This window comes from Vespa mandarinia, chromosome 19 (genome assembly GCF_050613455.1).
Source record: "Vespa mandarinia isolate Hongniang chromosome 19, ASM5061345v1, whole genome shotgun sequence".
Lineage (NCBI taxonomy): Eukaryota > Metazoa > Arthropoda > Insecta > Hymenoptera > Vespidae > Vespa > Vespa mandarinia.
The window spans coordinates 2245001-2267649 of NC_140828.1; the positions used below are offsets into that span (position 1 = coordinate 2245001).

At 26.1% G+C, this 22649-nt stretch overlaps 3 protein-coding genes and 1 long non-coding RNA gene across 18 annotated transcripts in view; 2 read left to right on the forward strand and 2 right to left on the reverse strand.

The window, feature by feature from the left end:
- Positions 1–5486, reverse strand: part of LOC118448005 (lachesin) — a 71597-nt gene extending 66111 nt beyond the window's left edge. For 3 of the 11 annotated variants that reach the window (XM_035880678.2, XM_035880671.2, XM_035880670.2), the window contains exons 1-3: positions 5130–5483; positions 4588–4708; positions 2901–2983 (exon numbers count right to left, since the gene is read on the reverse strand). The gene's annotated coding sequence lies outside the window, so the exon portion shown is untranslated. Of the gene's footprint in view, positions 1–2900; positions 2984–4587; positions 4709–5129 lie in introns of those variants that run through there. The other 8 variants (XM_035880684.2, XM_035880682.2, XM_085662680.1 and 5 more) reach the window with 7 other exon arrangements.
- Positions 5487–7062: 1576 nt separating this feature from the next.
- BTBD9 (BTB (POZ) domain containing 9) lies at positions 7063–10413 on the forward strand. 3 transcript variants are annotated; one of them, XM_035880712.2, is made up of 11 exons: positions 7063–7273; positions 7364–7714; positions 7785–7937; positions 8093–8282; positions 8421–8673; positions 8769–8901; positions 9044–9181; positions 9271–9401; positions 9499–9627; positions 9715–9904; positions 10009–10413. In XM_035880712.2, the coding sequence occupies exons 2-11, from the start codon at positions 7403–7405 to the stop codon at positions 10177–10179; spliced, it is 1800 nt and encodes a 599-aa protein (XP_035736605.1). In that variant the 5' UTR covers positions 7063–7273; positions 7364–7402; the 3' UTR covers positions 10180–10413. The 3 variants fall into 3 exon arrangements, with proteins under 3 accessions (XP_035736605.1, XP_085518813.1, XP_035736604.1); XM_085662687.1 differs by having other exon boundaries at positions 10109–10413; XM_035880711.2 differs by having other exon boundaries at positions 7063–7714.
- A 375-nt stretch (positions 10414–10788) lies between these two features.
- Positions 10789–14795, reverse strand: LOC118448018 (2',5'-phosphodiesterase 12). 3 transcript variants are annotated; one of them, XM_085662688.1, is made up of 10 exons: positions 14689–14722; positions 14397–14599; positions 14090–14241; positions 13875–13934; positions 12752–12898; positions 12512–12651; positions 12113–12399; positions 11867–12022; positions 11585–11705; positions 10792–11504 (listed from the first exon to the last, which is right to left on the reverse strand). In XM_085662688.1, the coding sequence occupies exons 1-10, from the start codon at positions 14705–14707 to the stop codon at positions 11242–11244; spliced, it is 1548 nt and encodes a 515-aa protein (XP_085518814.1). In that variant the 5' UTR covers positions 14708–14722; the 3' UTR covers positions 10792–11241. The 3 variants fall into 3 exon arrangements, with proteins under 3 accessions (XP_035736608.2, XP_085518814.1, XP_035736606.2); XM_035880715.2 differs by having other exon boundaries at positions 10789–11504; positions 14397–14795; XM_035880713.2 differs by lacking the exons at positions 13875–13934; positions 14090–14241; positions 14397–14599; positions 14689–14722 and having other exon boundaries at positions 10799–11504; positions 12752–13714.
- A 400-nt stretch (positions 14796–15195) lies between these two features.
- Positions 15196–22448, forward strand: LOC118448014 (uncharacterized). The gene is made up of 5 exons (XR_014983286.1): positions 15196–15296; positions 15380–15524; positions 15624–15794; positions 17320–17535; positions 22156–22448. It is a non-coding gene; the product is annotated as an uncharacterized LOC118448014 (long non-coding RNA).
- The last annotated feature ends 201 nt before the right edge of the window (positions 22449–22649 follow it).

A 22649-nucleotide genomic window follows, 5' to 3' on the forward strand; every position in this document is an offset into this window, starting at 1 on the left:
GTCCGCGTAGAAAACGCGCGGAGGACGTGAGTTTAAAACGTCGCTAATGTGCATGTATATACATACATACGTACATACATACGTACATACATACGTACATACGTACATATATACATGCATAGATATCTCTATACGTAAAGAAATCTGCCAGAAAGGGAATTGCTTTCTATCTGCTATTATAACTCGTCTAATCGGTCAAATTTGTTGATCTCTCGTTAATATCCTATGCATTTTATAGTTATCCCTACGTAATTATATATTAATTCTAATTATATATCATTGGTGATACATAATTCTTTTGTTATGCGAGAGAGATGTTTTTTAAATTCGCGACTTCTTCTCTTTTTCTTTTTTCCTCTTTTTTTTGACTTTTCCTATCAATGTATTATATTAATTTCATTCTTAAAAGAGAAGAAAAAAAAAGAAAAACGTCGCAGTTATATTTAATTTTAACAATAATCATCAGTTTTTTTCTATCGATAAATAATACTCTATCAAATATATATACCCACGTCGTTCATATTTACTTCGTAAATCAATTTTAAAATACGACGATAAATATATACATACGTATGGAAATCTCATCGTATCTTCTGTTTCTGATTTGTCGTTTTTTTTTTTTTTCTTTTTCATTATCCCTTTTTTCCTGATCTTAGAAGATAATTTCCCTTGAGGAAACTTTTTCTTTTTCTTTCTCTCTTTTTTTTTTTTCGACAAAATATAAAAATTCATACGGCGTAGGGTTAAGGAAAGATCGTTTGTATATACAAAGAAAAAAAATAATATATATATATGTATATATATAAAAATACAAAAAAAAAAAAGAATAGAAATGTGAGAATAATTTAGAAATAATAACCACTTGTCAAAAAAAAATTATGTAAGGGAAAAAAACAAAAAAAAAAAAAAACGAATAAGAAACCAAAGATGTGATGGTGGGGATGGGTGGTGGTTGGGGGGAAGCGAAAAAGAAAGAAAGAAATTATTAATACGACATGACGTATAGTCGATATTTGAAATATCGATTGATCGTGTACTTTACGAAGGAAATTTCTACTAAAAACTTTTGCAAAAACAGCTATAGAATATAGCTTTCAAATTGGAAACTCCGTCCATAAGAGCGCTGTTACTTGACAGAGACACACTACCCTCGGGGTAACTATGATTCATTATCATGGTGCTTATAAAGGATCATTAATATTATCCAACGGACTAGGTAACACGCTTTACCACTAACCACTATATGAAGCGTTTGTACTTGTATAATAGGATCAACCTGCCAAAATAACGTGTAATGCATTTTTACCATCAGCCTCTACATGTCATTGAAGAAGAAGCTAACGATAAGAAGAAGAAGAAGAAGTAGAAGAAGAAGTAGAAGAAGAGGAGGAAAAAGAAGAAGAAGAAGAAGAAAAAATACAAAAGTATAGAAAGAAATCTCCTAATCCTTATACAATATAACTATATATACATACATACATATATATATATATATATATATATATATATGTATTCGAGATGATCGCTATATCCTATAGAGAATCGAATCTGCTTTAAATTTGATCCTTATATCCTACAGGAATATAGGCTACCTCTGGCAAGTTATTATATTAATAAAAACATTATTTGTAAGGACGGGGTTGAAAAAGAAAAGGAAAAAAAAAAAAAAAAGAAAAAAATTCAAAAGAAAAAAGAAACTTATTATTAAGAAGAAAATAAAAATAACTAATTTATACCTATATCGGGCGGGGGGGGTAGAGGGGAGAGGGGATGAAGAGAGAGAGAGAGAGAGAGAGAAAGAGAGAGGGCGAGAGATCGTTGGAAGAAGAAGATTATTACATTTTGCGGTTAAAATATCGCCAGGAGTAAAACGATAGTACGGTAATCCCTTATGGACGCATCTCCTCTTCGTCGTAATAAAAAATGTTAGAAGGTAGAATAATTGCTGAAGAGCGGGCAGGCATCTCTTAATGTACCAAGGAAGATCCCCGACTTTCCTTGTTGTCACCTGTCACAGATAAACTTTTTCGCGATGAAAATAGTAAAGGTAAGCTGGCACTGAAGAAGAAAAAGAAGAAGAATTGGAGGAAAAGGAAGAAGAATAAAAAGAAAAAGAAGAAAAAGAAGAAGAAGAAGAAGTATGGAAAGAAAGAAGGCTAGAGAGAGAAAGAGAGAGAGAGATTTTCCCCTTGGATGGCTTATAATGAGAAAAGTAATTCCAATTTAAATATCCCGAAGTGCCAGGTAGAATAATACCCACGATTGCGTTGAAACTCATAGAAAGGAGGTGGGGGGGGAGAGAGAGAGAGAGAGAGAGAGAGAGAGAGAGAGAGAGAGAGAGAGAGAGAGAGAGAGACTAATTCTGCAAAATACTTCAACTTAGCAATCCTCTTCGAAAAGTATCGGATCAATAAATAATAATCCAATCAATAATGATACGTATTTGTTATATATCCTATATAATAATAATCGTTAACATTCGAATGATTATGATTATTATCTGGAAATATTCTTACTTTATTTGTTATTTCTATAAAATTCTATTCGTTGATTCATCCTAGATATTACATTATTAATGTACATGTATACATATATCATGTATAAATATAATACATTATTATATAGTAATATATTATTAATATATTTAATATATAATATTACATCAGTATCATGGATATAATTAATAATACATAAATATAGAACTATTTTTACTTATCAGTAAGCTTATTACAGTCGTTCTTATATACAAGAATCATTAATTATATCAAAGATAATTTATTATAAAATATTAAATATTACAATATATATATTATTATAATTATTATTAACGAATAATATTGAAAAGATCACGAAGAAAATATCAATTTGTAAATCTTATATGTTCGATCTATTCAACTTACCAAAAGATATACACGTGTTGCCTTCTCTTCATCCTTTCCAACTCCTCCATCTTTTGCCTCCAGTTGCTGTGTCTTACTCTCTACTGAAAGCATAATAATGACTATGTATAGAAATACATACCGACACGGACGATTAAAGTTCATCGCCGCAGGGTGCAATACTGAGGTATTTGACCATCACTATTGTTTGTGTTTTTCACAACCAAAATGATGCGCCCTATTGTTTCTTTTTTAGTAATACAAAAGGATGATTACGTATATTGTTTTTCAAATATAAACGTCAAACATTACTTCTCAACTATACAATCATAAAAACATGTAATATAATTTTATGTTTATAATAAATAAACAATATCATATAATATATATGAGTATTAAATATGTTATGGACAATAATAATGATTATTTTCTAACGTTGATATATAATTATGCTGTACAATTATATGTCTCAATTTTTATGTTAAATAAAAATTATTAATTAAAAGAACAATTTGTTTATTTATATTTGTTTCATATATATTGTAACTCTGCTATTATTAACTTCTCATAATGATTGTACTCTCTCAATGAATCTTATATTATCTCTCTGTCTATACGTATTTATATCTGATATAGACATGAAAAAAGAAAAAAAGAAAAAAAAAAATATTTATTACAAAGATATCTCAAATTTTTGTGAAATGTTTAAAATTATATTTTGGAAAATTATATAATTATAGAGTAATAAAGTTCTTAAATAATCATTCTTATTGTTAATTATAAAATCATTGAGTTCTTCTTTCTAAATTTAATCTATTCCCTACGTAAACTCTCTGAAAACTAGACAAGAATACATATATATATATATATATATATGTAGCATGTCAGCAATAAATCTAATCTATTTCTATTTATTACCATTTAGAATATGTTTATTATAAGTGCATTATATGTAATAGTATTTGTATGTGCATCTATGAAAGGATAAACATTGTAATATAAGCAAATGCACAATGTAAACTATAACATATAACAACAGAATATATAATCATGATTTATGTTGATAATCCTAATACCATATATTAATTAACCTATTAGCTTAAAATGTTTGACTTGTCATAGTAATCTTATCCATATATTCGCATAAAAATACATCAGAATTTAATTATACATCAAAGGATTAAAATACTTGAAGACGCATATAATAATATTAAATCTTGTTATAATCAAATTAATGTATTAATTCTATAGACTTAAGGTTATGTTTTCTAAAGTAATGTTGTTATAGTTCCTCCATAAGATTCCAACGATGAAACGAAGAACCTATATTGTTCATGTATGTAAGAGATATATTTAATAATTATATATTTATTTACATTAAAGAACACATAGTCCTGTCATTTTATTTTTAGCATAGCTCAAACTTCTTTGAGAACAGAAAACTTCTTTCAGCATAGACAAATATAAGAAAGTTCAAGATTGAATGAGGAAAGTCGCAGTGTTTATTTATTGGATAATAAAATTCTCATTGCCTATCAAAATCAATGAGTAGAAATTTTTACACTTAGCACTAACTAATAACAATTCTGGGTATAAAACATAACTAACGAGATCACGCCTTATAATTATTCTATATTCAAATGTTCTAAATCCTATTATTTCATAATATTAAATCTTGCTTTATATGCCTAAAAACAGATAGACTCACATGTATGACATAGAACTCTAACAAATTATTTTCGTTGAATTTTTCAATTAGTGGCACTTCTTCAATTAACTGGACTTTTTCAATTAACTGCACTTTTTCAATTAGTGGAATTCTTGAAAATCTGAAAAGTATCAAATGTTAATAGTAGAGTATAAAATAAATTGTATGTATGTATGTATGAGTCTAAATAGCATGTATATATATATGTGTGTGTGAATGTACGTGTTGCACATGCACTTGTAAAAATCGAATAAAATATAAAATTCATTCAACATTGTTAATTAATGCACAATTATTAATCAGAGCATCGTTAAAAAGTAAGAAAGAAGTACAGATATTGTGAAAATAAATGTAGAAATTTCGAGAAAATTTATGACGCAGTAGTCGCCGAAAGAAAAACGAAACGCCAATTTTATATTCACGAATATCTCTTAAACACGGCTAAATTCCGCTTCGCAAATAACACACGTTAGAAAATGCATCTTATTAAAACGATTAGTACATTAGCCAAGAATGTATGTTAGAAAAATTATGCTAATTACCTGTAATTAATGACAGCGATACGTATTCTGCTTGATGCCGGTATCAATGGAACAAATATGGCGTCATGCCCACCGTTCGAGAAGATAGACGATTCTCGCCGCGCATGCGCATTAGATTCTTCCCCCACTCACTCACTTTCTCTCACTCTCACACTCTCTCTCTCACTCTCACTCTATCTCTCACTCCCTCTCTCTCTCTTGCTTTCTTTCTCTCTCACTCTCTCTCTCTCTCTCTTCCTCTTTCTCTCTCTCACTCTCTCTCTCTCTTTCTGCTTATGTGTATCGCGTACAATAAACATATTAATATCGTTACCTATTATCAGAAAAAAAAACATACAACATGAAATCTAAGACTATACAAACAATAAGTAATCAATATCGTGAAAAGATAATTATATTCTAATTACATAATTAACTAAAATACGTCACGAATACGTCATCACCTGTCAAATATACATAGTTTCTTTCTATTTTCTACGGCCTAATCAAAATGAAATATATAATTAATAAATCGAATAAAATAATTAATAAGAATTTCTATATGTTAAATATCCTCCTTGAAAATATTTTGATATAAAAAGGATATTATTATTTTTAAGTATTGAATAATAACTAATTTATTTATATCTTGACTGCGATGCACATCCGATATTAACATAAACGATCGATCGATTTGTAAAAATTGAAATAACGAAATAATAGTTTAAAATATGGCGGGAGAAAAAATAATTTTGATCTTTTAATTCGAACATTATTGATTTATATTAATTTTTTCAATGTCACAAATTCTTTTGTTTGTTTCTCATAAATGATGTATTTACACACACACACATATGCTAGAAATCAAACTCGATAATAAAAAAGAAATGTTGATCTACTAACAATCCTTTATCGTTCTTAATTATAAAATTATTGAATTGTTTAAACTTTATTTATTCTTTATTTAGTGAAATTCGATTATTATTTAAAAGATTTTTTCTACAATATACTCGCAACATTCTCAACAACATTCGATGAAAAATATGAAAATTTTTTTTCTGAAAATCTCTTACACTTTTCACAATTCTCTTACACTTTTACACAAAATTAATCACTTTCCTTTCTTTGATATAAAATAACAGCTATCATTTGGCACTCTATTAAAAATTTAATACGATTCATAGGTTGGGAAACGCTGTACAATAACATTACTATTACGATGATTTGTAATTTGTGATTTATATTTTGTATTCTGTTTTCTGTAATCTTTGATTCGTAATTTTAGACAATTTAGAATTAATGGTGGATAATTTTCTTATATTAGACGAAAAAATTTTTACAGAAATAGAAAATTATTTGTAAGACAATTGCAAAATAAATATGTACATTATTATCGATTGAATCTAAATCGATAATAGATACACTAAAATGATTTTTACCAATTGCGTTAACACAGGAATCTACTATTTCTATATATATTTTTGTGATAATTCAGTATTTATAAAATTCTACAGAATGTATTGTTCATATTTAATTATTATAATTCGTACTATATTATTTCTTATTAAAATTATTTCATATATTTCATTAAAGGTTTTATTTTATTTATTATACTTGTTTGACGCTGCATTGTGAGTTCAGCTATTGGTCGAAATCTTAATTCACAGCTGATAATTGGTTGGCTTCTACAAGGACTACCAACTTAACTTTTAAATTTAACTTTTTACATTGTGACATTTTAATTTGATTTTTTTGTTTTTTTTTTGTTTAATATACATTTTTAGTATACTATATGCATTTAGCATACGAAATAAGTATTAAAAAAATAAGACGGTTTGTTTTTTTTCATGCGCAATAATTTTGAATATATTATTTCATAGAATTGATATGATTGGTCTATTCTTCTTGATCTGAGATGTGGACGTGCGATTCGTTAAATCACACTGCATGTAACTATTCAATGGAAAACACGCAAAAAGTTTTCATTTTCTAATCCTGCAATTTTACTAATGGAAATATTTTCGAAATAACAAATTGTGAAACCATTAGTCGCGTTGTCTTTTTGGTAAAGAGTAACAAATCAGTGATTTATTATCGATTAAAATATAAATTATTACTAAGGTGGCAAAACAGTGAAAAATAATATAAATTTTATTTCAATTATTGTTAGTATTAGAATAGTTAAACAATAACGATGAGATTAACGTAAATTAAATGGAATCATTTAGAAATTAAAGTACGTTTACTTATTGTAGTTACTTACTCGAACATTATCTAAATCAAAATATATAAAAATGAGCTCTCGTCATCGTTTAACATCTTTTGGAGATGTCGAACATACGAATTTTCTTTCTGAGGATATTGGTGCTCTTTATCTCTCAAATAGTTACACGGATATAACATTAATAGTTGCAGATCAAAGATTTAATGGTCATAAAATTATTCTAGCAGCGCGAAGTCAATATTTCAGAGCTCTTTTATTTGGTGGTTTAAAGGAATCAACTCAGCAGGAAATTGAATTAAAAGGTGCATCTGTACCAGCTTTTAAAGGATTATTTAAATACATATATACTGGACATATATCTCTTGCAAATCAACGTGAGGAGGTATTACAATATACATATAATCTTTTTATAAATATCTAGAGAAAAACAATAAGAAATATTATCTATTAAGGTAATCGTCGACATTCTTGGTTTGGCACATCAATATGGATTTGTAGAACTTGAAAATGCAATATCTGATTATCTTAAAAAAATCCTTAGTATAAAAAATTTTTGTGTTATATTTGATGCCGCACGTCTTTATCAAATGGAATTTTTGAAAAAGGTTTGTATTTATTTATTATTATTGATTATGTTACAATTATTAATAGGATATTAGTTTGCATGACAAAAGTTATAACTGATATATATATTTCTTTGTTTTTTTTTATTTTTTAATTTTTAAACAAATTTTTTTTTTCATGCTTGGACTTGAAAAAGTGGTGTTATCAATATGTTAATAAACATGCTGCCGAAATTATACATCAAGACAGTTTTTTACAATTAAGTCCTATAGCTTTAAATGAACTTATTTCACGTGACTCATTCTATGCACCAGAAATTGATATTTTCTTAGCCGTACAAGAATGGATCAAAGCAAATCCCAACGTGGATGCAAAGGAAATTTTAGGTCTGTAGAAATGTTGTATAATTTCTGAATGTCTTTTTACTTTCTCACAAGAAAAAAAGAAAAAAGCAAAAAGAAAAAAAGAAAAAAAGAAAAGAGAAAGAACAAAAGGTTTAATAATATTGAACTATAATATTTTAGCACAAGTAAGATTAAGTCTTATTTCTTTGACCGATCTTTTAAATGTTGTGAGGCCAACTAGATTGGTATCTTCCGAAGCTATTTTAGATGCAATAACAGCAATAATGGACAAATCTTCAGAACTTGCTTATCGAGGCCAAATGTTGGTAGATCAAAATATTGCCATTGCAGTTTATGGCGCTGAAGTTCTACAAGGTGAAATGCGTAGTTATCTTTTGGATGGTAATTCTTATAATTATGATATGGAACGTGGGTAAATATAATTTATTAATCTTTAAAAATATATATTCAAATATTTTGAAACTTTATCAAAATGAACTTTATAATAATGTAAAAATAATTTTATAGATATACAAGACATGCAATAACGGATACACAGGAACATGGTATACTAATTAAGTTAGGTACACAATGCATAATAAATCATATAAAGATGTTATTATGGGATAGAGATTTACGTTCATATTCTTATTACATTGAGGTAAGAATCTTTAATCAAATATTATAGAAATTAATTCAATATGTTGTAGTAATAATATAAATTATTCGCTTATACTAATATATTCTTTTTCTTTTTTTTTTTTTTTTTTTTTTTCCTTTTTTAATTTTTAATTTTATGAAAGGTATCCGTGGATCAAAAACATTGGGTGAGAATTATCGATTATACGAAATACTTTTGTCGTAGTTGGCAATATTTATATTTTGAACCAAGAGTTATGGTTTATATTCGTATTGTTGGTACAAATAATACCGTGAATAAAGTAAGAAAATTGTATATATAATATGTTAATGACATTATAAATTTATGGTAGAAATACATCATATAACAATTAGAAATTATATATTACAGGTATTCCATGTTGTAAGCTTTGAAGCGTATTATAGAAATCATTCAGAAAAATTATCTGAAGGATTTATCATTCCAACGAGAAATGTTGCTATTATGAAGTTTGGTGCCACTGTTACAGAAGGAGTGAGTAGGTATGTTTGTTTTTTTTTTTTTGACACGTATCTGCATTTAGAAATTTATTTTCAATTATCTTCTAATTATATTTTTTATTTATATATTTATATATAGAATACGTAATGCTTTACTAAATGGTGATACATCAGATTATGATTGGGATAGTGGATATACCTGTCATCAATTGGGTTCAGGTTCTATATTAATACAATTAGGACAACCTTATATCATAGATTCTATGAGGTAAAATATATATATATATATATATGTATCTTATTTATTTAATTATTTTTATAAGCTTATGTAAATTATCTTAAATTACTCTTACAGATTATTACTTTGGGATTGCGATAAACGCTCATATTCTTATTACATAGAAGTATCTAGTAATTATTTAACTTGGGATCTGGTAGTTGATAAGACTAAAGAACTTTGTCGTTCTTGGCAAGTACTTCATTTTCATCCAGCCAGACCCGTTGTTTTTATACGTATAGTTGGAACCTATAATACGGAGAACGAGGTTGTTAAACATATTATTTATCAAATATCAATTATCTTAATAAAAATTTCATTATCTAAGTTATGTGTATGTATGTATATATATATATCCATATATATATATAGGTATTTCATTGTGTGCACTTTGAATGCCCTTCTCAAGTCGAAGATAAGGCTCAAAAATCTCCTATAAACCATGAAAACCATTTGACAATTAATCCTACAGAAACAGAAAAAATAGATCAAGATGATGGTGATTCGACAGACGATTCTGTTATTATAGCTGCAGTACTTTAATGTGATCTAACGCATACAACATTTTCGCATGTGATAGCATCCAGCAAAAACTTTCAAGACTATAGAATAAGAATATTTATAAGAGTGTAATGGTATAACCACGAACACATCTCATATAAAATAATATTTATTAAAAGAGATCTTTTGTTATATTAACGTATTTATAAATTTACAGAAAGAAAAATAGAAGTAAAAAAAAAAAAAAAAAAAAAAAAAAAAAGAAAAAAAAATAAAGTTGAACTAGGTGCTTCGTAGATTTGAAAAACTATTATATATTATACTCATTGTTCGTGGTCTCACACACACACACACACAAACACACACATAATATACATATATATATATATATAGAATATTTTTATTTAAGACTTTGCTCTACCGATATATAAAGCATATTATATATGTAATTTTTTTTTTTTTATATATTATATAGAATGATTTTTCGTTTGTTGATAACATTATTTCTTATTAAAGTATATTTATAGAATTCTGCAATGTAATAGGTATAAAGAAATAGCAATCAAACTTAGGTGCCAACTTTTTAATCTCAAAATTATATTAACTCTGAGCTTATATATTAATGCTAAGTAAATTTATCTTTTTTTTCCCCCGTTTGTTTTAATTTTATTAATACAATCTTTTAATATGTATAAAAACACCGTTATATATAATACGTTATTTTTATATATAACAAATTATATAGAACATATTAATAATAAAATAACAAATAATAATAAAATAATATATAAAACAATCTCTGTTAATCTACAGAATAGAGTTCAAGATCATAACATATTATGTTCTACATATCTATATGTATATGTATATATATACATATATTATAGTGATAGAACATTTCTATGTTTCTGTCTTATAATCTGGCATTTTTTACGCACATCACAAAAATATACATTCATTCTATATACGGTGCAGTTCTTTCATTTTATTGATTTAAGATGAACTAATGTTTGACATTTTTTTTTTTTTTTCTTTTTAATTTTATTTTTATTTATATACAAATAAAATCATATTTATTATATAAATCATTCATTTTATCATTTATTATGTAATCCATTTTAAATCAGCACATAGTGATATATGATCACTTGGAAGTACTATAGAAGGTAAACCAATATGTATAGTAAGTTCTTCTTTGCTAGGCATTGGAATTACTTGCTCTACTTCAAATTTATTTTTTTGATAAAATATATAATCTAAACAGCCTGAAAATTCTGGTGTGTAATTTGTATATATCGGTGTTCCACATGCACTTGCAAAAGGAATATTATAAGTTAAAGATATATCCTTCACAGTTTCTTCCAAATCTGAAAGAATTATATATAAATAAAATTTTCAATGAATAAGATAAGAGTAATTCAAATAAAAAAAATAAAAAAGTCCTTACTACTACTCCAATCCTTATAATTTTCAGGTATATAGTTTTCAGTCATTAATTGATAAATACCACATTCAGGTACACTGTTAAAGTCACCACATAACAAAATGCTAACATTGTTTTGAGGGTGCTAAAATATATATTTGTAACTATAATTTATTTATTCATAATATGTAATAATGCAAGAAATTAATTTTATGATTATGTTAAAATCTAATACTACGTACTATATGTATATATATATATATATATATATATATCATATATTCATAACAAAAAACGTTCACATACCTCTTGCTTTATTTTTTCTGTAAAATTTTCTATATACAGTAAAATATAATATGCTTGTAACAAACGTATATGATCTGCATCAGGATGAAAATATAAATGTGTATTAGCAATAACTAAAATATCTGATGGTCTTTCTCTTGCTCGCAATGCAAGTACCTGTTAGACAATTATTTTTTATATAAGATTTATATTTATCTTAATAAGTAGTAAAAAGAGTTACAAAAAAATAATGTAATAATATTTCACCTGTACAGTTGTATTTTTCTGTGAGAAACGTTTTTTTGCTTTTTCATTCTTTATTTTTGACCAAATAAGTGCAAATTTAGGTAATTCAATATTATGCCCTATAACAGTAGAATCATAACATAGTTCTTCAAATCTTTCTTCGTTAAAAAATATTGCAAGACCCTCTGATGATTCATTCTTTGTATTGAATATACTTTTATACTGTAGTAAAGATAAAGTTGGCATAAAATCATTATCATAAATCTTATTATCTACTTCTTGGAGGCAAATTATATCTGAGTTAAATCCTAGAGAAACAGAAAAAAAAATTTTATTTTTTATTTTTTATTTTGTTTTCTTTTGTTTATTATTATTATTATTATTATTATTATTAATACTATATATTTAACATAAACGTACCTAGTAATTCTTTAAGTATAAGTTGTTTTCGATAATCTATGTCTAAAGCATATTCTGGACAATATGGAAATAAATTTTCTTTACTATAAGTGGTACTGGCATATACATTAGCCAATATATTATATGATGTAACTCTAAAACTAAATTTATACAAATTCAGATAAAATTCATTCTATAAATTTATAAGAATATCAATAGATACTTTGACATAATTATTTGTTTTATTCTTCAATTAATTACCTGTTGCCTGTTAATTTAGATTTTGTGAACATATGACGAATATCAAATGGACAATGTCCTGGACCTGCTTCTATAATATTCTTAGATTCCACTTCAACGGAAGGTCCACTATGTGTCTCATTTTGTGGAATACAACTTAATTTTAATCTAAAACCAATATCGGATACATTTGGTGTATACAAATACTCATCACCAACGTGTAACCAAACTTGTTTAGGATTATTTATATCACTTTTGTACCAATTAAAATTAGATAATTTTTTATCAGTATATAACGATTCAAATTTGGTAGGATATATTGGAAAGCCACATAGTAAAGATGATGGTAACGTTATACAATTGACAATCGGCATATTTTTCTTTATCATAAATGTAACATCAAATATTACTAATTTTAGATCATTTACATCTTTTAAAATTGTTTCACACAAAGTATCACCATTGATTTGAATATTGTTTTTATATAAATAAATATCTTTTTTTATAATTTCATCGACTTCTTCAGCAAATTTCTTTTTCTTTCTAATTATAACTTTACTAACATTGGTACTGATTCTTTTCAAAAATGTATCAACTTTTTCATTTATATGCCTTGAAAAATTGAATTGACGATTCACATTCACACTAGGATATTCAAAGCGAAACATAAAATCAAATGTTTCCGCACCATTTAGATGATATACTAATGCTTCACCACTATTTAAAACCATTTTTACATTTGTGGATTTATAACGAATTTGTAAATTTGTACTTGTTACTTTTATTAATGAGGTTAGTTGACTTTTTCGAAAGGAACAATAATTCACAAATATATTGAACATTACTATAAATCAAGATTATTAATAATTTTTAAAAAATCACATGTAAACTACTACGCTCTCGTCAAATCAATGAATAAACATAAACATTCGTAGCAAAAAAGCATTGAATTCTTAAGCCAAGAAGATTGAATAGTATGACACACTGTCGATAAAATTGTATAACGTCATTACCGATTTAAAATATGTTACAATTCCTTTTAACAAAACATTATTTACTATAAAAAAAATCATTTAACTAATACATATACTTATATATCCATTATTAATTTTAATAATTATTTACATCAATAAATTCATTTTACCTTTTTTGTTCTTTCCATTGTTCTTTAAACAATTTATTTACTTCTTGACTAGTTGGGATTCTAAAATACAATATCATAATCATATATATATATATATATATATATATATATATATATATATATAAATGTTCATATATAAATATAGATGTTATCTTATATTATGTTATCTTCAATTCCATAATTCACACTTAATAATATATTAAAATTTAACTCACTGCCGGTATTCTGTACGTGCAAACAAGGTCAATATTTTAAATATGTTTAAACAATTATTAATGTCTGTTATTTCAAATATAGCACTAATACCAAGAACAATTTGAGATTCCTTTCTTATAAGAGTCCCATAAACTCTAACTGCATTATATTCCTAAACATAAATAAAAACTGAGATATAAAATAAATAATTGAACTGAATGATGTATCTTATAAAATGGAAATGTCCATAATATTCAAATTATTTGAATATAGAATAATTTCATGGATTATTATTTGTATTAATTATAAATATTTATCATTAATTACCCATATATTGTTCTTATTATTGCGTGGGGTTTTGAAAAAAACTTCAGAATTAGATAATGAGTTCCAACAGATAGGAAATAGTATTTCCTTTTTAAGATCAATGATCATGTCAACGTTATCTTTGCGTATAATACGGCCTATTGTTTGTATAGTTTTGATGCGATTAGTTTCATAATCATTTAATTCAATATACGTAGAAATATCTTCAATAAAAATAGGTATATAAGGAAAATGAATATTCAAAAAGTTTGTTAACTTAGATAAATCTTTTTTCCATTTTCTCGACACATACGCTTGACGATTAATGACATTCAAATGATTATTCATTTTAATAAAATTATATCATATATATAAACATAATCTATTATCAAAATAATTAATAATTCAAACATTAGAAGTTAATCGCTGAATTTCAATCACAAATGCGAGATCAAAAAATACTTATAATATTCCACGTAGATGGCGTGACATATGCGACTTTATTCCGAACGAACATTTCTATTGGTCGCTACATCCACCAATAACGTCATACAATAATCGTCTTTTATTTCCCCCCACCCCTTCCTTTCATCACTTTTTTCGTCAAGTTTTTAATCATTATTTTATTTTGAAATTATTATTTTGCATTATTCCTCGTATATTTAAAAAAATGTTCAACCACCATTTTTTGTTTCATTGTTAATCGTAATTAAAATAATACTGTTACCTTAAAAATATTTTGCGCCGTACGATACTGCATTTCATAATGATCAACCGTTGCCATTAAGGTAATGATCGTTTTTTTGTCTCGTTTGAATCGTTCGAAACTGTTCGTTCATATTGAACTCATTATTAATTTATTCGCATAATATCTAACGTAATATTACAGTAGCATACAGTTTTATTCTGTCTGATAATATGGTATATAACATAGTATATCTCATGAATTCTCATCAATTATTTATATACTTAACACATTATAACTTTTATCATTTATTTTCAAGGAAAAGAAAGAAAGAAAGAAAGAAGAAGAAGAAAAGAAAAAAGAAACCCATCGATGAGAGTACAATCGTCGTTGGTAGAAGAAGATTCACAATGATACGAGGAATTTACAAACAATTGCATTGAGTATTAAACGGGATTACTTTTGTACATTCTACTTATACATACATATAATCCGTTAAATTAAAAAATATATATTCTTTTTATATTATATTCAATTTATAATACGTTTGATTGTTCCGTCAGTTCTATCGAAATCAAATCAAGACCAGTTAATAGGAAGTTCCATACTATGGAATTTGCCCTTGGGCATATCTTTCTCTACGTATAGATGAAATCACAACCGTAGATAGACAAACGGAAATAAGAAAGTTTCTTATCCCTATGAAGATTTACGAGTCAACTTTTTGTTTAAGGGTATGTATTTTATAATTTAAACAAAAAAAAAAAAAAAGAAAAAAAAAAGAATGAAAAAAAAAATAATGCGTAAACTACGTACAATCGGACAATTCTTCTTCCGATCAATGTCTATATTAATCTACGTCGATTCTTTTTTTTCTTTTTTTTAAATGCCGGAAGAATATTTACGATATAATACATGCAAAAGAGTAAAAAAGTAGAAAAAAAATAAATAAATAAAGAGGAAGGAAGAAATAAAGCAAAATATATTTAAAATTATAATCTATTACTATATATTATATAGTAATATATTACTATATAGTGACACTTCGTAAGCATATAGTATCTTTTTAATTACCTAGAATGACATAATAATTTCGTTATTATATATGCGAACATTTAACAAATCAAAGATCTTTCTCGATTAATAAATTTTTTTATTTCTTTCTTTTCCTTTTTTTCTTCCTTTTTTTTTTTCTTTTCTCTTTAATAATACTTCGAGAAACTTTTAACACACTTAAAAAAAATCAGGATTAATATTTTGTCGTATTCCAATCGACGTAATTAATTGTATAAATCATTATATATCGACATTGAAAATTTTTTTTGGAAAATTAATTGGATTTTAATTTGGAAAATTAATTTATTAAAACATATACATATATATATATATGTATATAAGTATATAAGAAAGTTTACTTTAATCGATCGAAAGAATAATAATAATAATAATAATAACAAAAACAATGGAGTGCATATCTGGTGAAAGCAAGCGCGCAAAATAGAATGAAAGTTCATTCTACGTGACCGTAAAGCATTTATTGATAAGTAAACTTGTAACATCATTTTCCTACAGTTAATATGATTTCTCTTCGTATGATATTTCAATGACGTTATCATGGATAATATATAAATATATGTACATAACTATAATAGTTCTATTGACAACAGTTTTTATAATTTGTTTTCAGACTATGAGCACTTTTATGTTTTAAGTTTAGAATAATTATCAATGGCCGTAAATGATGAATCTTAAAACGAAATTCGTATATATACCATTGGCCTAGAAATCAATTTTACACGTTCGTCTAAATTACAAAGAAAGTTAATACAAATGTATTCATTCATTGACAAATCTTATTAATCATAAACGAGTTTTTCACGTACATACATATATTCAAGGTCAAATAAATACATATACAGAATCGGTCAAAAGTTTTTAGGTCATTTTAAAAGTCAAATTGTTCTTTTTTCGAGATTTTTTAGACGGCTTTGCAAGCAATTAGGCTTATAATTTTATAAGATTTGAAAAAAAGAAAAAGAAAAAAGAGAAAAGGAAATAAATCAGCTTAAAAAGATATTCGTAAAAGAGCGATTGATTTTAAAGATCCAATCATTGGAAATAAAACTTTTTGCCGTGTATCTAAGTAAAAAACGATGAAATTATGTTCTATCAAAATTAATCATATTAAAAAAAAATCTTTCCTTCTATATCATTTACATATTACATATTTCATTATTTAATTCTTTTTATTATTTTCAGTGATTTTTATGATCACTTAGAACTGACGATCTTTCGGTCAAGCCGTCTGCTGTTGCTTCCTGCCAGGTCAAAGACCTAACAGCCCTTAGAAGGCCGTCTTCAGACTTTCGGTGAAAGTACATACATATATTTCGTCCTTGAACTGGAAGCCTTCGAACGATCGACGCAGTGAAATATTTCATGGTGTATCATATAATCTTCGAAAGGAGAAACATGGTATAATTACGAAGATACATTTCCCTTTTTACAAAAATAAGCTCTAATGGAAATGTTCCATGAACGAAAAAGTTTCATGTCTTTTCGAACATTCATATAAATATCTCAAATCTTTTCTTTTTTTTTTTTTCCATTTTTGTGACAAATGAAATAATTCTTATTGATTTGACAAATTTTCTTGCGTCACGTTTTCTCACTTTTTTCCTCTTACAACACATTTTGTAACAGATTATTATCTAATAGACGATAGATCGAAAGTTCTTAAGTGATTTTAAAAATCAATTATTCTTTTTGCTTTAATTTATTGTTTAATTTATTGTTTTAGTTTTTGTTTTTTTTTTTTTCCTTTTTTTTGTGTGTGTTCTCCGTTTCTTCTTTAAATAGCAAAATTAAGAGGTCTAAGAAAACTTTTGGCGCAAGCTGTATTTTTGTTCTTTAACATTTTTCAAACTAAAAATCATATCGCTGAAATAAGAATAAGATATAATTATCAGAAATATAAATAGCGAAATTCTCTGTTGTATGTCCTCTTTTATCTATAAAGAGAAAATATGACATGTCATTGAAATAAGACGTAATCTGTTTTATACGATTGATAAATTCTAAACGTTTTCTTTTTTTTTTTTTTTTGGCTTTTTGATATTCTTTTTATTTAATTTTCACCAAACTCGACATAAGATTTTTCTTATAGAGTCATAAATAATAATCGTAAGAAGTGTGCGCGCATATTTTAAAACGCGTCTTCGACGTCAGAATGCGTTCGAGTGAATAGCTGTATCGAATGGCGTGCGTCACTAAAGTTTCTTTTTCTCTTTCTCTCTCCCTCTCCTTTCTCTCTCTGTCGTTCTCTCTCTCTCTCTCTCTCTCTTTCTCTCTTGACTTTTTCGTTTAGGTTAAAGAAAAGACCGGTTTGAAGGGGGTCTACCTTTTTCGTATGACTGGTTTTGTTTATCCGTGAGCTCGCAACCTCGGATTCTTTCTAAGAAAATTGCACGTCAACCGATTAAAGTGTTATCGATCCATGTAAAAAAAAAAAAGGATCTAAGTATATATATGGAATTGTTATCGTTATATAGATATATATGAAATAATAAAGATAACAATCGCCAAGATAAAAAAGAAAAAAGAAAAACATATTATTTTAAGAGTACGGAATAAGAAAATATTCTTAGGCAATTAAAAAAAAAGAAAAAAAAAACAAATATTTTTAATCTTTAAACGAAACTTTTGGTTCATCTTTTTTATATTAAAATGAGATATAATTTTTTCAATTTTAATTATATATCTTTTATATATAATATATAGATTTTGATTTGATTGCCATCATTGTTCTTCTATAATCGTTTCTTTTTTCTTCTTCTTTCAAATCTATTGATTTTGATTATTCATACCACTTTGTTTTGAAATTTTTTTCTCATGACATGCACATTCTTCTTAGGTACATACATATGTATGTATATATATATATATGTATGTGTACATAGATTATCTGTTAGTTAGACATTTCTGAGAGTAGAGTCTCTAGTCTCTTTCTCTCTCTCTCTCTCTCTCTCTCGTTAGATTTACACAGCATTGATTTTACCTACTTTTATTGATTCATCCTTTCCACTTAAAGTAAAACAATTATTTACTTTTCGTTAAAAAAGAGAAGAAAAAAAAAACGAAAAATGGAGAGAAGAAACTCACAGTAGATACATCTTAAATCGATGCTCCATTATCTTGAAACGTATTTAAAATATTTACCATGCATTTAAATCGTGGTAAAGAATTATTTAAACGAATTACGACTAAAAGATTAAATAAATGTTATATTTTATTTCTCTGGTTATTATTTTTAGCATCATACAGACAATGACGGTACGACGTCTAATCGATCATCATCTTTTCTATTGTTCACATTCAAGAAGCGCGAGAACAAGCACTATCCTTTCCATCTGCGGAACCTATTAAACCAATAAACGCGATTACGAGGGTCAATAGGAATATAATGCGTCGATTGACATCGGACCGATTCGCGAGACATTTTTTTACCCAAGAACATTACGAAGGAACGTAGAAATAGATAAATAGATAGATAGATAGATAGATAGATAGATAGATAGATAGATAGATAGAGAAAGAGAGAGAGAGAGAGAGAGAGAGAGAGAGGATTATTTAAACGTATTATAAAATTTTTCTATAATAAAATCTTCAAAATGTTAGGAAAAAAAAATTCGAAGATATTAATACTATTATCTCTCCTATAAGTTAACAAAATTATCATATGTTTCATATTTTTTAATCAAATTATAATTAAAAACTACGAGAAGTAATAATAATAATAATAAAAGAAAAAGGAAAAAGATTTGCTATGGAAAAAATTTTCAATTTTCCTTTCATCTTTCTTAGAAAAAAAAAGAGAGGAAAAAAAAAAAAGAAGAAAACAAACAAAAATCGTTTGTAATCTATATCTCTTAATTTGATAAATTAGATCTTTATAGAATAAGAACGTTATAAAATTATAACTAAAAATTCGCCTACTTTCGTTCTATAGAAAACAGTATTCATGATGAGAAGTAAAAGAAAGCTGCTTTCAGGAAGAAAGTTATTCGAACGAATTTTATTACCTTTTAAAAATTTATCTTTTATTTTTTCTTTCCTTTTTCCTTTCTTTTTGTTCTCTCTCTCTCTCTCTCTCTCTGTCTCTCTCTCTCTCTCTCTCTCTCTCTCTGTCTCTCTCTCTCTCTCTCTCTCTCTTTTTTCTTCTTTTTTTTTAATTTATGAATGCTCATATTTCTTAAGGAATACGAAAAAATCGAAATAAGTAATAGGAAAAAAAAAAAAGAAAAAAGAAAAGAAAAAAGATAATGCTTTTCTAATTTTATCCAGTCTATTAGAGTTAGTTTGTCTTCTAGGAGCGTGTGCAAATCAAATAAATGATTAATTATGATTATTTGCGAATTCGAGAAGATTACCATTCATATTGTACATATGCATATATACATACGTATATACTTACATAGAAACGTTTGGACTTCATTCACTCGGACAAATGGATGAAGCAATCGTAAATAAAATAAACGTGTGCAACGCGTTCTTGGACCATGACCTTCGTAAACGAGACTTTCCTCTGCTTTATACGGACAAGAGATTCTGCGTAATCATTTATAACAATCTATAATGCTTTAATTTAATTACATTTAATCATCATCTTGATAAATAAAAACTGGGTCAGAAATGCAGGACATTGTAGAACTTTAAATGGGAAAAAAAATTTTAATAATTATTTATATATATATATATATATATATATATATATATATATACGTATGTATGATATGTTACATAATATGTATATAATGTAGATATGTAATAATTAATTATGAAAGTTCAATTATTATTAATAATATATAAATATGTTATAAATTATTATAACTTTAATAATTTATAATATATCATGTGACAATTAGAAATGATTTATTTTAATTGTCATAATGTTATTATAAATTAATATGATAACATTAGAAATATTTTTGGTTGTTTGAAATCTCTGGATTGATCCAGATTATTTTAATCTAAAAAAAAAAAATATATATATATATAAATTATAATATAAAAACAAAAAAATTAATATATTTTCGTAAATTCTATATGTCTAGTTTAATCTACAATCGTTTTAATATATTTAAAGAAAAATTGATGGTCAATCTAACATAATGAAAGATTGCAAAGGCTTAAAGTTCATGTGATAGTGAAATATATAGAGATACTTGATATCTTTTTTCTTTTTTTGTTGATTCAATGGAATGCATTTAGCCAACCTTAATCGTCACTGTATATAATAATAATTGCACAACATCCGATAATACTTTATATAAGGCAACTATGCTAGAGTATCGCAATTATAATTTAGTTTTCCTTTCTCTCTCTCTTTTTTTTTTTTTTCAGAAATCAATTATGAAATTATACGATAAAGGATAAAAAAAAAACTATTATGAAAAAATTGAAAATTTTAATATGTATAAGATTTAAAGGTTTATCCCCAACGTAACTTTGTTTTCAATTTATATATATCGACGAGGAAAAATATGACTTGGGAAAAAATAATATCTGAAGTTTTGCTAAAAATCGATATCTACGTCATATATTGTTACATATATGCAATAACTTATATAATTATATATGTACTTGATTTATTTATTCTTCAATCGATCTCGTCGATAATATTATTTTTCTCGAATTCCTATTTACTATGGCAAATGAAAATTCATCGTATTTTTTTATTTTTTTTTTCCCTCAAAGTAACAAGGATGGTCATCAACAAATTCTCAGATGGATCCAAAAGTTTCTCAAGATCAATTTTAAAAGTCTTACTTATTCTTTTTGCGAGACTCTTTGAGCGAAATTCTTTTTTTATCGCTTTTTTCTTTCTTTTTTTTTTTTTGCTTTTTCTTATAAAAAGTAATAAAAGCCACAAGCATAAAACCGTAAGCGTAAAAGGGTCTCGAAGAAAAATAATTTATTTTGAAAATCACATGAATACTTTTTGGTCCATTTTGTAAAAAAAAAATGCCGAAACTATAGTAATTTCTATGTAATTGTTACAATTATTACAATGTCGTCCTTGTGCTGTCACGATAGATTCTAATACATCCGTCGAAAGAGGGATTATCTAATGGAAGATGGAAGGAAGAAAGAAAGGAATAAAGGAAGGGAGAGATGGATGGGGATCCAGTAATTATATCGTTTAAGAGCAAAAGCTCGTTAGAATCGACCAATGACGTAGTTATCATTTAAAATGTGTCATTAATTAATGAGAATTTCACTTAAATTATTTAATTGGCTCGATTCTACGAGTAAGGATATTTCGGATCGCGTTTGATTGCGTAAATTTAAATATATTCGCGAATTAGTAAACATGAAAAACAATTAAAAACTCCAGAAGAACTTTTATTTTCAACGATAGAACGTATCAGTTCTAGGAATTGATAAGTATTAAAAATTGAAATGAACGAAGGTAACTTACCATTTGCGGAAGTGATAGAAATGTTCGAATAAACAAATTTATAAACGCGATGAGGTATAATTACGAAATAAAGGAAAAAAAAGAAAGAAAAAAAGAAAAAAAAAAAATA